The 15,086-nt window shown below is 47.0% G+C and overlaps 1 protein-coding gene across 1 annotated transcript in view; it reads left to right on the top strand.

Annotated features, from left to right (window-relative positions):
* The window catches only part of B9D1 (B9 domain containing 1), a 58,357-nt gene that overhangs the window by 7,904 nt on the left and 35,367 nt on the right, over window positions 1-15,086 (top strand). The window contains exons 4-5 of the mRNA XM_066576603.1: window positions 3,749-3,845; window positions 6,945-7,007. Of these exons, the coding sequence (XP_066432700.1) occupies window positions 3,749-3,845; window positions 6,945-7,007 (160 nt within the window). The remainder of the gene's footprint in view (window positions 1-3,748; window positions 3,846-6,944; window positions 7,008-15,086) is intronic.

Here is a 15,086-nt window from a genome sequence, read left to right as displayed (position 1 = left end):
AGGTTTTGCTCTATACACAGACACCCAACGTGCGCTGTACTCGTATGGTACACATCGGAAAGGGGTTAAAATGGGTTTCCTGGGACTCCAGTACTAATGAGCGATCCTCAGGAAGGGTCATCATGTAAGATTGGTGGATGTCTGCCACTCGAGACTCCCACTGATCAGCTGTCTGTAGAGGCCGCGGCGCCCAGGTGAGTGTGCAGCTCAGTGAGTTGGATTGAGCTGCTATACCTGGCACTGCCAGCTGATCATCTGGGGCCAAGAGGCAAAGCCCACTAATCTTTTATTGATGACCTCTCCTGAGGCTAGCGCATCAGTATCTTAGGGTTCCCAAACATTCCTCCATACACTCACTCGCCAGTATGTCTCCCCTTGTGAATAGGGAGATGTCCAGCCAGCCTTTGGGGACGAAGGATCGTACTAGCAATTGTTCGTCCCCATAAGCCAACTCGGCCCATGTAAAAGAAAACCATGAGCACTGATCAACCTGCATATCGATCGGAGCTCTTTATACTGGACCAAAAACATGGCTCTTCTAAAGGGACCCCTAGTCTAGGAAAGCCCTTTAAAGAAGCCATACCACCCATAAGATTTATTTTTGGTAATATTTAGGTTGTCCGCTAACTTTTACAGAAGTGGACACCATTAATATGGCCACCATTTCAGCTTCCTGGAGTCCAGAATGCGGACAGTTATGCAACAGTCCTTTAACTCTAGCCCCTGTCATGTCTAGGTTCTACCACCAGGTGGTGCTTTCTCCTAGCTTTTCTCTCTCTTTCTTTCTATGAGTTCATTGCGAATGCTTCTTATACAGTAACTAATAATAATGGACGACCCGAGCGGACAAGGGCTGACCTGGGAAGGCATGATGATTCACAAATAAGGAAAGTGATTAAAATGCACTTTAGTTCCATGTTTCTGCTTTCGGTCAGATATGATGTTTCCTCACTTTTACTATAGCTTAAACTTTTAATGTTCTCCCACCAAATCCATTTATCGCCTAGTCACAGGATAGATGATGGGTTTATCGCTCAGGATCTCGCCAACTACTAGATCGTGGGTCCAGTCCCCACCTTTTTCTCTTAACCCTCACCTGCCCAGCCGTGTCAGTGGAGAGCAGTGCCTAAGGATGCAACAAAAACTTACAAGTCAGTTCAGAGTGTAGAAAGTGGGCAAAACTAATAAGAAACGTCAAAGCAGCCAACCTTAGGAAGCGGGGAAGAACATTGATCTGGACGGGGTACAGTAGAGGGAGGGTCATTAAGAGTGAAGAATAATCACCAGATGGAAGACAAAGTAAGTGGGACATTAGCGAAGTACAGGATATGACTGCTACGGTTATCTGGGGGTAGAATTAAACACGGCTGTCCCCAATGTCTCATTTACTCGCCCTTCACACTGGCCGGTGCAGGCTGTATGGGGGATACATGACCGTTCAGCTCCCGTACAGTTTCATCGCTGTCGGCAGAGGGATGTTCTGCTGATGATTTATATTTTCGGTTGCACAAAAGATCTGATCAGCCAATGAATAAGCGATGGCTCGTTGATTGGCTCATCTGGTTCACATTCACACAGCCCAATGACTGGGCAAACAGATTTCATGTCTGATGATGCCAATGACGTGAGGCCCTTCAAACACCAAACAGCCTTTTTTGATGTTCCTATAAGGAGCAAGTTGTCTTAGGAGGATATTCAGTTTACGTGTAACATCTCCTATTCACCTGTGGGGTGAGGTGGCTTAGAAGGCAAAACAGGTTGTCTGCCCTCATCCCTGTTGGCACAGAATATAGTAATGCCTATTGTCTTGGCACATTTCTGTGTTTTATGCTAATGTCAAATTTCCCTTCTCCCTCCTCATAAATAGTGTAATCAGCTTTGAGGGTCTCCGCCCCAGCACCCAGTGGGCACAGATGCAAATCATGCCCCCGTCCATCACAAGATGTGCCAGCCCTTGTATTTCATGTTATGCCCAGGATTTCAGCTGCCGCAGGCTCATTAAGTCTCTGTGCCGAGCTCCATTATTGATTGTGCGGAGAGCCACCCTAAGAGGTCAGACGCCCATTCTTTTATGTCGCGGCTTCTTCAGCAGCGTCTGATGTTCATCACAAGTCCTTCATTCTATTTATCTCCACTTGCTACTTCGCATCCTGCGGAGGCTTTACCAGGCGGGCTGCCTCCTCGCCGAACACGCTGGAGTTTATAGGCTGCATATTAAACATGTTAAATGTAATATTGTCTTGTCTGTAGATGTCAGCTCCTCATATAGAGAAGTTTTAATAGACATTGGGGTATATTTACTTAGACTGGCGTTATATATACCAGTCTAATTAAACTACGTACCGGCATCCGTGCAAGAAAAAGAGGCACAAGTGTCTGTGCGCCAGACTCAGATCTACGCCAGCTACAAGATGGAGTAGGTTTCAGCTATACGTTTCTGATATAAATTGTAGTAAGTCTGACAAGTCAAGTGTAGCCACTCCCCCTGATGCTAAACCCCACCCACTTCTTGGAAAAGAGGCAGGACCCAGTGTAAAACTCCAAAAAGAAGCTATTTCTGTGCACGTGCCAAAATTACAATTCAACTTTTTTCGTGACCCCCCCCCCATATACGTCAATGGGGAGGAGCACATCCAGCTACTCCTCTAATCACTTCTATCAAGTATTTATGGTATAACCTGTTGATAAGACATAATGTTTGAACATTAATACATTTTTACAAATCTAGCAACTGTATTAGCAAGGATGGTTTTTCAGTCTCTTAAAGAGTTACCATGTTTCCCAAAAAATAAGACCCTCTCTTATATTAATTTTGCCCCAAAAGAGGCACTAGGTCTTATTTTGGGGGATGTCTTACTATGCTTACCAAGCAGGCTCAGTCCAGGTCCCTCCCACTGTTCTCCAGAGCTCTGACCGCTTCCCGCAGTCCTCGGCTGCTCCTACAGCATAATTTCTTGGTTAGAGGATTCATAAATCCCGCCTCAAGGAGCGATGGCTGTCATTGGCTCTTCAACTGCTGCTGAGCCAATCAATGCAGCACTGGATGAACCAATGCGGTGGCTGTGATTGGTTTGTCCAGCGCTGCATTGATTGGCTGAGAAGCGGTTGAAGAATCAATCACAGTCATCGCTTTCTGGAGGCGGGATTTAGGAATCCTGTAACCAGGAAGTGATGATGTACTGCAGGAACCGTGCCAAACCACATTGAACCTCTTTAGAGCAGTGGGAGGGACCTAGACACGGCGCCAGTGGTTCTAGAATGGAGAAGCAGCGCAGCTCCATTCATGCAGGAGGCAACAGGGAGCATGAAATCCATGATCCCTTCTATTGCATGATGGTAGTAACAGTCAGATAATTGTAGGATGCAGATGGACTGATTAACTATATTGAAAATGCCCCACTTTTCTGGTGCAAACGTCACAGAAATCTGTCTAAAGTCCATGTTTTTTTTGCTCTTCACTGAAGTCTGGCAAAGGGGAGTGGCTTCACGAACATTGCCGTGTCCTAAATGCGACATTGTACGGTAATAGTTTTCCGCAAAACTGGTGTAAATTAAGCCTCGGTTATAAGTGGTATAAAGTTAGAGAAGGTGCGTCATATTTATCATCCAGCAGTTACTGGGATACATTTGGCTCATGTTAAAGCTATTTCATCTATCTGCACTCTTTAGGTATGAGACAGGATTAGTAAATGGGCCCCAGCGAGTCTTTATGTTCTGGAGATCTCACATCATACTGGTTGTGTTGCAGGGCCTCAGATTGTGGTCAGTGTCTACGGACCAGACGTGTTTGGGAACGATGTGGTGAGGGGTTATGGAGCAGTTCACCTCCCCTTCACCCCAGGCAGGTAAGTGATCGATGCATCCCGATTGCTCAGTCTAAAAACCTGTTTTGTGTGGAAATGCCCTTTAACCCCTTTCCAACTGAATAACATGAATATATGTGACGTGGATATGTAGAGTTATGGGGTGGGCTTGGGAGCCTAGTCCGCCCTATAAATGGCAGTTGTCAGCTGTTCTCAGCAGCTGACAGTCCCCGATTGTGGCAGTTAACTATTTAGTTGTGGTCAACGGTGACTGCGAACCTAAGGCTGGGTTCACACGGGGCGGATTCTCGACGGAAATCTCGCGGTTTGGCCGCAGCGAGGAAACCGCAAGATTTCCGCCGGGAGAACCGCTGCTTCAAAACCCGCGGTGGTTTTGAAGCTGCCTGGCCGCTCGCTCTTCCGCTGCGGCCCGTGCTCCCATAGAGGAGAGCGCGGCCGCAGCGGGGAAAAAAAATTAACATGCTGCTCGGTCGGCAAATCCGCGCCGCAGCGGCGGCTTCTGCCGGCTTAGCCGCAGCGGATTTGCTGTCCCTTGTGGACGAGATTTCTGAGAAATCTCGTCCACATGGCTGGCTAATCCCGGGATTAGCGGCCGCATGCGGATTTGCCGCTGCAAAATTCCGCACGGAATTCCTGCGGCAAATCCGCCCCGTGTGAACCCAGCCTAAGGGTTCCCTCCAAAGCTCCAACAGCACCTTGCAATGTGATTGTGGGTTGCCAATGGGTTACAATGGCAGCCTGGGCCTAGTGAAGGCTGTCGTGTGTATGTCTATTAAGCCCCACCTGTGGTAAGGCAAGTCTATGAGAGTGTTATAACTACACAGTGAATATGCATGATACATGAGTATTCACTGTTTATTTACGCGCGAAGGCAGAAGAAATCAACTGATCTTGCTTTTTTTTGCAAGCTTGAAACAATAAATACACATGTAAAAAAACAAACAACCCAAGAGGGAACAACTACACACAAATGCATGCAATGAAAAGGCTGTATATGTTATGGGCTGTATACGCATACACCACTGTGAATGGACCTTTAAGAGGCAACGTTGAAAATCTGTCGATGGCTTGTGCCATATACTGCAATACTTCATATTGCAAATGAAATAACTGAAAATCTCTTGTCCTGAAGGGGTTAAGAGAAGCTTTTCAAGGGTTGGTAATGCTTTTTCAGGATATGAGGAGGAGGAAGAAGACTGAGTCACTGTCATTTGGAAGTCTGGAGCCTTCAGATCATGCACATTGATATACAGGATTGCTCCGCAGAGCTCTGATACACGCAGCGGTAACACCGCCAATAAGTCATACAGTTAGACACACTAAATATGGCGGATCTTCTCCGTAGCGGCCTCCACTCTGCAGTCACTTTCAGCAGATGAGATATGATGATGGAAGAGCACAGTAGAGGGGCTGATACAAAACAGATAGCAAAACTACATTGTCTATGGTCTTAGAAGTTCTTCCATTACTAGCTGCATCCTTGTGCGGCGGAAGTGTCCTGTCATTCTACACTGTGATCTGTGCACGGACATGGAGTTAAAGGGCCTGTATACGGCTCAGTGATTGGACAAGAAGGTTCACCCAAAAGTTCATTTGTCTGTTCATCAGACTGTGTAAATGTGCCCACGATCAGCTGACCAACCTGCAGGCACTCATTCATTGGCTGGTTGTATCCTCTGTGCCGGCATAAAAAATACTCCAACTGTTGTTTAACTTCTTGTAAGCCGAAAGATGTGCAGTCGACCAATGATAGCTTTATGGGGGTGAATGATCATATTAAAGTGGTATTCCCGAAATACACTTTATCACTAGAGATGAGCGAGCATACTCGCTAAGGCAAACTACTCGAGCGAGTAGTGCCTTATGCGAGTACCTGCCCGCTCGTCTCTAAAGATTCGGCTGTCGGCGCAGGTGAGCAGTGAGTTGCGGGAGTGAGCAGGGAGGATTGGGTGGGAGAGAGTGAGAGAGAGATCTCCCCTCCGTTCCTCCCCGCTCTCGCCCGCCGCTACCCCACCGGCAGCCAAATCTTTAGAGACGAGCGGGCAGGTACTCGAATAAGGCACTACTCGCTCAAGTAGTTTGCCTTAGCGAGTATGCTTGCTCATCTCTATTTATCACCTATCCATATGATGGGTGATAAAAGTATGATTCGAGGTTTTACCACTGATACCCATACCGATCCTGAGAACTGGGGTCCCGTTTTCCCCTCTTTTCCTCACTGCAGCTCGCTACACTCACATGCAGTCACATTGGATTGAATGAAGCAGCGGTTGTGCTGATGCAGCTCCGCTCCATTTCAGTGGGGCCAACGGAAGTAGTCAAATGCAAGCGCTCTGCAATCTCTGTGAGCCCCACTGAAGGTGAATGGAGTGGCACCATGCATACACAATCACTGCTCCATTTGGTCTCCTCCTCATTGTAGTGTGTGCCGCGAGCCCCCAGTGAAGAGGAGAGGGGGACACTGGGGGCATCGCTGCACCCACTACAATGACTGAGTTACATCCTGTATTATACTCCAGAGCTGCACTCACTATTCTGCTGGTGGAGTCACTGTGTACATACATTACTTATCCTGTACTGATGCTGAGTTACATCCTGTATAAGGGCGCCCACCCACTGGCGATTTTTTTTCCCTGCGAAATTCGCAGCATTTTTTTTCTCTGCAGGGGTCTATGGGACTTGTAATGTTAAAATCGCGATCGCACAAAATCGCAATTTACCGCGAAATCGCGATTTTGCGCGATCGCGATTTTAACATTACAAGTCCCATAGACCCCTGCAGAGAAAAAAATGCTGCGAATTTCGTAGGGAAAAAAAATCGCCAGTGGGTGGGCGCCCTTATACTGCAGAGCTGCATTCACTATCCTGCTGGTGGGGTCACTGTATACATACATTACTTATCCTGTACTGATCCTGACTTACATCCTGTATTATACTCCAGAGCTACACTCACTATTCTGCTGGTGGGGTCACTGTGTACATACATTACTTATCCTGTACTGATCCTGAGATATATCCTGTATTATACTCCAGAGCTGCACTCACTATTCTGCTGGTGGAGTCAGTGTTTTTTTTTTCCCCCTTTTTGTCTTGTTTTCCATTATCCTCTGTCTTTTCCAGACACAAGAAGACGATTCCCTTGTTTGTCCCCGAGTCATCCTCCAAGATTCAGAAGTTCACAAGGTAAAGTGATGCTTCCACGTCTTACGTTGCATTTAGACGTGACGTGTGTCAGGCAAACGATGCCCGACACTCGTCCCCGCACATACTCGCTCTCATGCTCTTGCATGGGAGCTAGTATCGCTGCCTCACAGTGAGGCGGCTGGAGGAGATTTCTCTTCTTGCTCTCCCCGCCCCTCTCCATTGACTTAACATAGCAGCTGTTCAGTACTGAACGGCTGCGATTTACATTGAACCATCAGCGATCAGCTCATCGTCCGTGCTACATAAACGATGGACGATGAGCTGAACGATTACCGTTCAATGTAAATAACAGCCATTCAGTACTGAATGGCCACTATGTTAAGTCAATGGAGAGGGGCGGGGAGAGCGAGGAGAGAAATCTCCTGCACTGCCCGTCCCTTGCTGGCCGCTCTGTGAGCGAGCCAGCGCTAGTAGCTCCTGTGCAGGAGCGAGGACACACAGGGACGAGTGTTGGGCATCGTTTGCCCGACATTCGCCCTGTCTAATTGAACCCTTCCAGAAGATAACTTCCTGTGGGTATTAATGAGATCACACTGGGTTCACCTCTCTGGGCCATTTACATACAATGGTACTTTTAGTGAAGCTTGTGGGACAGTGGTTGGGTTTGGGCAGATGTAGTAGATGTAGTCAGCAGCTTTTACCAGTCATACCCTGTGTGTTCCTGTTGACACTTGGTTGTGTGGTGCTGACCTCACATCTCGTACAGTTTGGGTTATCTTGGCTATGATTACTTTGTATGTCTGTTCTCGTCTATGTACAACTATGACCCCCTATTTCGGTTTAACGTCATTGTGGTTTGCTGCTTCTTATCTCGGCACTAACTCCACGTGGATGCCGCTTTTAACAGTGGAGAAGCATCTTTGTCCTAAACCTTTTCTGAAAATAAATGCATTTTTGGGTTGAAAATACCCATATTTATTAGTCTCTGCTATATAGTGATTCATTGATATCTCTTGTTTCTAGCCTAATGAACATCTAGCACCTTAGTGATGTGACTGATTTTTACTGACTGATAATTAATTCAATGGTTTCTTGAAGCCTGATTATACCTCACTGATCTCACTGCTTCCCCGAGGCCACAATAATACCTATGTGATATCACAGGTTATAAGAAGCGAGATAGTACCTTGCTGATGTCACTTGTTCCCAGGGGTTGGCTAGTATCTTAGTGATGTCACTGTTCCCAGATGCCTGATGGCACCTTAGTGATCTACTCACTCAGTGATACAACTGGTTCATAGAGGTCAGATAGCATTTTGTCACTGGTTCCCAGAGGTCGGCCAGTACCTGGGTGAGCTCACTGGTTCCCGGAGGTCTGCCAGTACCTGGATGAGCTCACTGGTTCCCGGAGGTCTGCCAGTACCTGGATGAGCTCACTGGTTCCCAGAGGTCGGCCAGTACCTGGATGAGCTCACTGGTTCCCGGAGGTCGGCCAGCACCTGGATGAGCTCACTGGTTCCCGGAGGTCGGCCAGCACCTGGATGAGCTCACTGGTTCCCGGAGGTCGGCCAGTACCTGGATGAGCTCACTGGTTCCCGGAGGTCGGCCAGTACCTGGATGAGCTCACTGGTTCCCGGAGGTCGGCCAGTACCTGGATGAGCTCACTGGTTCCCAAAATTCAGATACTGGCGGAGTGATTTCACTTGTTTCCTGAGGCTACATAGTACTTGCATAATGTCATTGGTCACCAAACATGGGATAGTACCTGGATTGTGTAATTTGTTCCCTGAAGCTACATAGTACCTGGGTAATATCACTGGTTACCAAAGACTGGATAGTACGTGGGTGACATCACTTGTTCCCACAGGCCTGACAGTGCCTGGGTGATGTCACTGGTTCCTAGAGGCCAGTTACTTCAGTGATGTCACTGCTTCCCAGAGGCCAGTTACTGATTGTACCTCCAGTGATGTCACTGGATCCCAAAGATCAGATAGTGCCTGAGTGATGGCACTGGTTCCCAGAGGTCGTCTAGTACTGCTGATGTAATTGGTTCCCAGAGGCTGGTTGGTATCTGGCTTATGTCACTAGTTCTCAAAGATTGAGTAGTACCTCAGTGATGTCACTGCTTCTCCATACTTTGTTTCAATTCCTAATCGGTCAGTAGATTATATCCTTGTGCAGTATTTACACTGATGACCTCTAGTTATTATAACACTTCTGCCACTGGTAACAATAACCCCGAGCTCAGCAGATTTCAATCTTCTTTACTTGTTACTTGGAGAATAAACATAATCACGAGTATTAAGTTATTCCATGTCCTGCGACAAGTGCCCGTCAGCCCGCCCACAGGATGCCAATCTATACCATTGGCAAAAGTCTCAAGTGACTAAAGAAGAAAGCGCAGCTGATTTCCATCTTCCTTGTATCATCTAAGTCCGAGCACAAAGAACAGTGTACAGAAATGTACTGCCTGCATCTCTTTATTACCAGTGCCAGGAGGGAGACAGAAAGGGACCTCCGCAGGGTGAGTCAATGTAATGACCTGTTTATAAGGGCGTCAACGGGCGTTCATCTTCACTGCGTAACTGAATCATGCACAAAAAGCACCTTGTGAGTCTTCTGAAGTACAGCGCGCTCCCCTATTTCACCGCAACGCTTTATTATGCATCTGAAAGGCCGACCTAATGAACGCTTGATTATGCCTGATAATGCGCTGAAAATATAGGAAGAGCTGCATAATGCTGTAAAGGTGTGTGTGTGTGCGTGTATGTATATATATATATTTCCTTTATGTGATGAATGTCCCGCATGTAGATGGCGATGAATAAAACATTGGTGTTCTCAGTATTAGGGGACAACTTGTGCCAAAACCGCTGATTTGTAACCCCGCACCCAAAACTGTAGGTTCTGCATCCGCACCGTCGGACTTCCTCATGCCTGCTGAGTTGAATCTCCTCCTTTGATCATCATGTCGGGTTTAGGTACAACATTCTGTGCTGTTTAATTTCTTTTTAGTGATCAGAGCGCTTTTTTCAGATACACAGTTCCAAATCCCCTGCATAGACAGAGAGAGAAATGAACCAAAAAAAGTAATCTTGGAAAGAAAATCACATTAGATGGGAAAATACAGCAATCTGAGCGACTTCCGACGAGGCTGGGTCATTGGTGCTGGACTGGCCAGGGCCAGGATGTCACTGCCAACCCTGTGAGGTTTTCTCATGTAACGGTGTGAGGAGTATACAGAGAATGGCGTGATCAAGAAAAACCATCCAGTGAAAGGCGATCCTGTGGATGGAAAAATCTTCACTAAAAGGGGTCAGAGGAGGATGTCAGGAATCATTCTGACCAACAGGTGCCACACAGTTAAGAGCAGCCGAATACAACGTTGGTGCCCCAATTAGCGTGTCTGAGCACACAGCTCGCATTTCCTTAGTACGCGTAGGCTATAACAGCAGACGACCATTTCCAGTGCCATTGTGTATAAGGGCTCACTCACAGGGGTGTATTAATGCTGCATATAACATGCGCATTATAAACCCCCTTTATTTATAATGGGCATATTCCACACCAAAATAGGACATAACAATTTTTTTCACGCACGTAAAAATAATCACGTCTGCCTGGTCCAATGTAAATCAGTGGGTTTTAGGACTGTGTATTATGCATGTGATATGCAGCCCCATACTCCCATGTGTATGACCCCTTAGGCCTCATGTCCACGGGGAAAATCAGGCCCGCTACGGATTCTCCATGGAGAATCTGCAGCGGGTCCCTCCTGCCCCGCGGACATGAGCGCTTAAAATAAGAATTAACTCACCTCTCGCAAGCTCCGGATCTTCCCTTCGCCGCGGCTTCATCTTCTCTCCGTCACGGCCGGATCTTCTTTCTTTGGTCCGGCGGATGTGCATGGCACGTTGGTTGCGTGCCACACGCATGCGCCGGCCCGAAGAAAAAAGATCCGGCCGCAACGGAGAGAAGAGGAAGCCGCGGCGAAGGGAAGATCCGGAGCAGGTGAGTATATTCTTATTTTAGGTCTCCTGCGGATCCGGATGGCTTCCATAGGCTTCAATAGAAGCCCGTGGGAGCCGTCCCCGCGGGAGACCCGCACGAAAATGGAGCATGGTCCAGATTTTTTCATGCTCCATTTTTTTTTTTAAATCACTTTTATTGACCATCCGCGGGTATTTATCAATGCATCCCTATGGGATGCGGATCCGCATGCGGGTGATCCGCTGCGGATCTTAAATCATATTTAGCCGGAGGACATGAGGCCTTAGAGAACCAGAAAGGTGAGAACACAAAAATTGATCAGCGGAAAACCATCACCTGGTCAGATGAATCCAGATTCCTGTTGCCCCGTGCTGATGGGAGGTCAGAATTTGGCACAAGCAGCATGAATCGCTGACCCCTTCCTGTCCGCTGATCAGAACATGTCAGCACCTCCATCTAATCTGCAGCAACTACAAGAAGCTTCCTGTCCGCAGGGGCCGATATTCCTGCAGAACAACTTCATCACCTTGTATAATCTACGTCATGATGAATTGCTGCAGTCCTAAAAGTGAAAAGAGGTCCAGCGTGCTATGAGATGGGGGTCTGTAATTAAGTGGCCATTCAATGTATATAGAACAAAAGATAAAGAGGAAACATCAAAAACCTGTTCTGGTCCTCAAGGGAATAAAAGATGATTTGCTGCCTTGTATATAAAGTGACAATAAGAGCTATACAATGTATGGGAACGCTCCAAGTGTGCGACCTCCAACACGCCTGGCACGACTGCTGGCGATGACTGTGAAGCACGCGGCCGGTGTTCCTTCATGCTTTCATGTCGTCCTTGTGCGCGTATTACTTATTAAATAACAAGCTATTGTCCCCCACGGTGGGATGAATAACTGCTACTGTATCTTTTACTGATACCCGCTGTCCCCGGCGGCCGTGTCAGTGTGTTTGATTCTGGTGGCAGATTACAATGGGCTGTTTTGTGGTTTTCTCACTTTTAAGCCTTTTTGTGTGATTCTCAAGTTGAATTCCATTCTTCATGTTCAAGTTTTATTTATTTCAATTGATGAGTAATTCACCAAAGCTTTAAGAGTTGTTCTAGGAGTTCTCCAAAAATCTCAGTTGCAGGTGCGAAGTTACTCTATAACTAAGGCTGCATTCAGACAAACGTATATCGGCTCGGTTTTCACGCCAAGCCGATATACGTTGTCCTCGTGTGCAGGGGGGGAGGATGGAAGAGCCAGGAGCAGGAACTGAGCTCCCGCTAAGTTCCGATAATTAGCCCCGCCCCGCCTCTCCCCATTGCAAATAGTGCAGAGGGGCGGAGAGGAGGCAGAGAGGGGGCGGGAGCTCAGTTCCTGCTCCTGGCTCTTCCATCCTCCCCTCCCTGCACACGAGGACAACGTATATCGGCTCGGCGTGAAAACCGAGCCGATATATGTTCATCTGAATGCAGCCTTATAGTCACTTGTTATTTGTCATGTTGCACATTTTAAAGGGGTTGTCCAGGTCTGACCTAATGATGGTCTATCCACCGTATACACTATCCTACCATAAGTAATTGGACACTTGGGCAACAATTAAAAGTAGTACTTATTTCCATATGTTACTACTTAGTGGAGCCTCCTTTGGCCCTAATGACATCAGATACTCTCCGTGGTATACTTTCTACTAATGTCTGATACACTTCAGCTGGTATTTCCCTCCATTCATCCTGCAAACATCTGGCAAGTTCTCTCAAAGAAGATGGACACAGTTCATATTTTCTGACCCAATGGTTCAGTTCATCCTAATGATGTTCTAGTCGCTGCTCTGTGCATATCCTTAAACCAACATAAAACAGCTATGGATGTGTGACAAGGCGCGTTGTCTCGTTGGAAGTATTGCTGACCATTCCCAGAGTATTACCACATTGCTGCAGCACATTATTGTCTAGAACATCAGGGTACACCTCTGTGTTCAGGGTTCATGTCACTATAACCAACAGACCAAGACCATAAAACAACCTCCGCCGTACTTGACTGTTGGCATAACACAATCAAGTAAAACGTGCTCTCCCTCATCCCCCACACCCCAGTACCTACATCTGATGTGAAGATGCAGTAGTGTGATTCATCACTCCATAGAACATTCTTCCATTGCTCAACTGTCCAATGACAATGCCCCTTGCCCCCCTTCTTTAGACATGCCAATGCACCTTCGTTGAGAGAAGTCCTCAGACGTTTGCAGGATTAATGGAGGGAAATACCAGCTGAAATGTATTAGAAAGTATTGCACAGAGAGTATCCAATGTCATTAGGGATAAGGAGCCCCACTAAATATTAACATGTGGAAATAAATACTACCTTGAATTATTGCTCAGGAGTCCAATTACTTTGGTAGAACAGTGTAGGCCATCAATAGTTGTTCACCAAGGATCCGTCAGTCAGGACGCCTGACTATCAGCTGTTATCCGTCCTGCTTTCAGTGTGGAAGAAGCTGACAACTCGGTCCAAATTGCAATGGTCCAGGTCAGTATTGCATTGACAGCTCCCATTCAATTCAATACAGTACCAACTTGGACCTCTGCAATCAAACTGCTAATGACCACTTGTCCGTGAGTATGTGAGTGCTTCTCATGCTCCGCCCTTGGTTACGTCATCACTCTGCCCCCTAGTGACGTTATCAAAGGTCCTACAACCTATATAAAACACAGAGTCTGACCTACAGAAGAACAACAAAGTTAGGGCTCTTGAAAAGGAGAGGACAAAAATAACACACTGAGAATACAACCAAGCCGTTATTAACTCAGACACAACTCAGCAGTCCTGACAAAAGACGCTGACCTACCTCCACCATATAGATCCAGTGGACTAAAGGACCTGTGGTGACATCACTGCTGTGGGACGAGCCATTCTGCAGTTTGGTAGAAAGTACTGTATGTGGGTTCTTCTCACGCTCCGCACCCTGGTGATGTCATCGCAGGTCCTACAGGATATATAAAACACAGAGCCTGACCGACAGAAGAACACCATAGTTAAGGCTTTTGGAAGGAGAGGACAAAAATAACAAAATGAGAATACAACTAAGCCGTTATTAACGCAGCAATCCTGACAGGAGACACCGACCTACCGCCACCCCAGAGATCCAGTGAGCTAAAGGTCATGTGGGGATGTCACTGCTGTGGGAGCAGCAAAGCTGTGTTTGTCTTGTGTGGGAATTAAGATGCATGTAGTAGAGCTGTGTGTATGATGTGTTGGGATCATAATGGATGTACCATGTAGCAGAGCTGTGTGTGTGTGAATCAGCATGTAGCAGAGCTGTGTGGAGTCAGAATAAATGTATTAGAGCTGTGTGTGATGTGTGGGGATCATAATGAATGTACCATGTAGCAGAGCTGTGAGTTTGTGAATCAGGATGTGTGGTGTCAGAATGCATGTAGTAGAGCTGTGTGTGATGTGTGGGGTCAGGATGCATGTAGTAGAGCTGTGTGTGATGTGTGGGGTCAGGATGCATGTAGTGGAGCTGTGTGTGATGTGTGGGGTCAGAATGGATGTAGTAGAGCTGTGTGTGTGATGTGTGGGGATCATAATGGATGTACCATGTAGCAGAGCTGTGTGTGTGAATCAGGATGTAGCAGAACTGTGTGGGGTCAGAATAAATGTATTAAAGCTGTGTGTGATGTGTGGGGATCATAATGAATGTACCATGTAGCAGAGCTGTGAGTTTGTGAATCAGGATGTGTGGTGTCAGGATGGATGTAGTAGAGCTGTGTGTGTGATGTGTGGGGTCAGGATGGATGTAGTAGAGCTGTGTGTGTGATGTGTGGGGTCAGGATGCATGTAGTAGAGCTGTGTGTGTGATGTGTGGGGATCATAATGGATGTAGCAGAGCTGTGTGGCGCATTGCGCCACCAGAAACACTGGTACTATAGTTTGCTAATAATTACTAGTATGTGCATAAAGAGCTGTCAGTTTCTGGGTCCATACACCCTGACAGCGGCCCAGATAACAGCTGATCGCCACCAATCGGCTCAGACCCAGAAGACTCCTTTAATTAGAATAGTTGGCTTTTCATGTGTTGAGCCAAGGCGCCTGAGTCTTCACACAAGCTGCAATAAGATCCAGTTGCAGATCTCCTGCT

This window comes from Eleutherodactylus coqui, chromosome 8 (genome assembly GCF_035609145.1).
Source record: "Eleutherodactylus coqui strain aEleCoq1 chromosome 8, aEleCoq1.hap1, whole genome shotgun sequence".
NCBI classification, from domain to species: Eukaryota; Metazoa; Chordata; class Amphibia; order Anura; family Eleutherodactylidae; genus Eleutherodactylus; species Eleutherodactylus coqui.
This window is presented reverse-complemented; position numbering and strand designations above follow the sequence as displayed.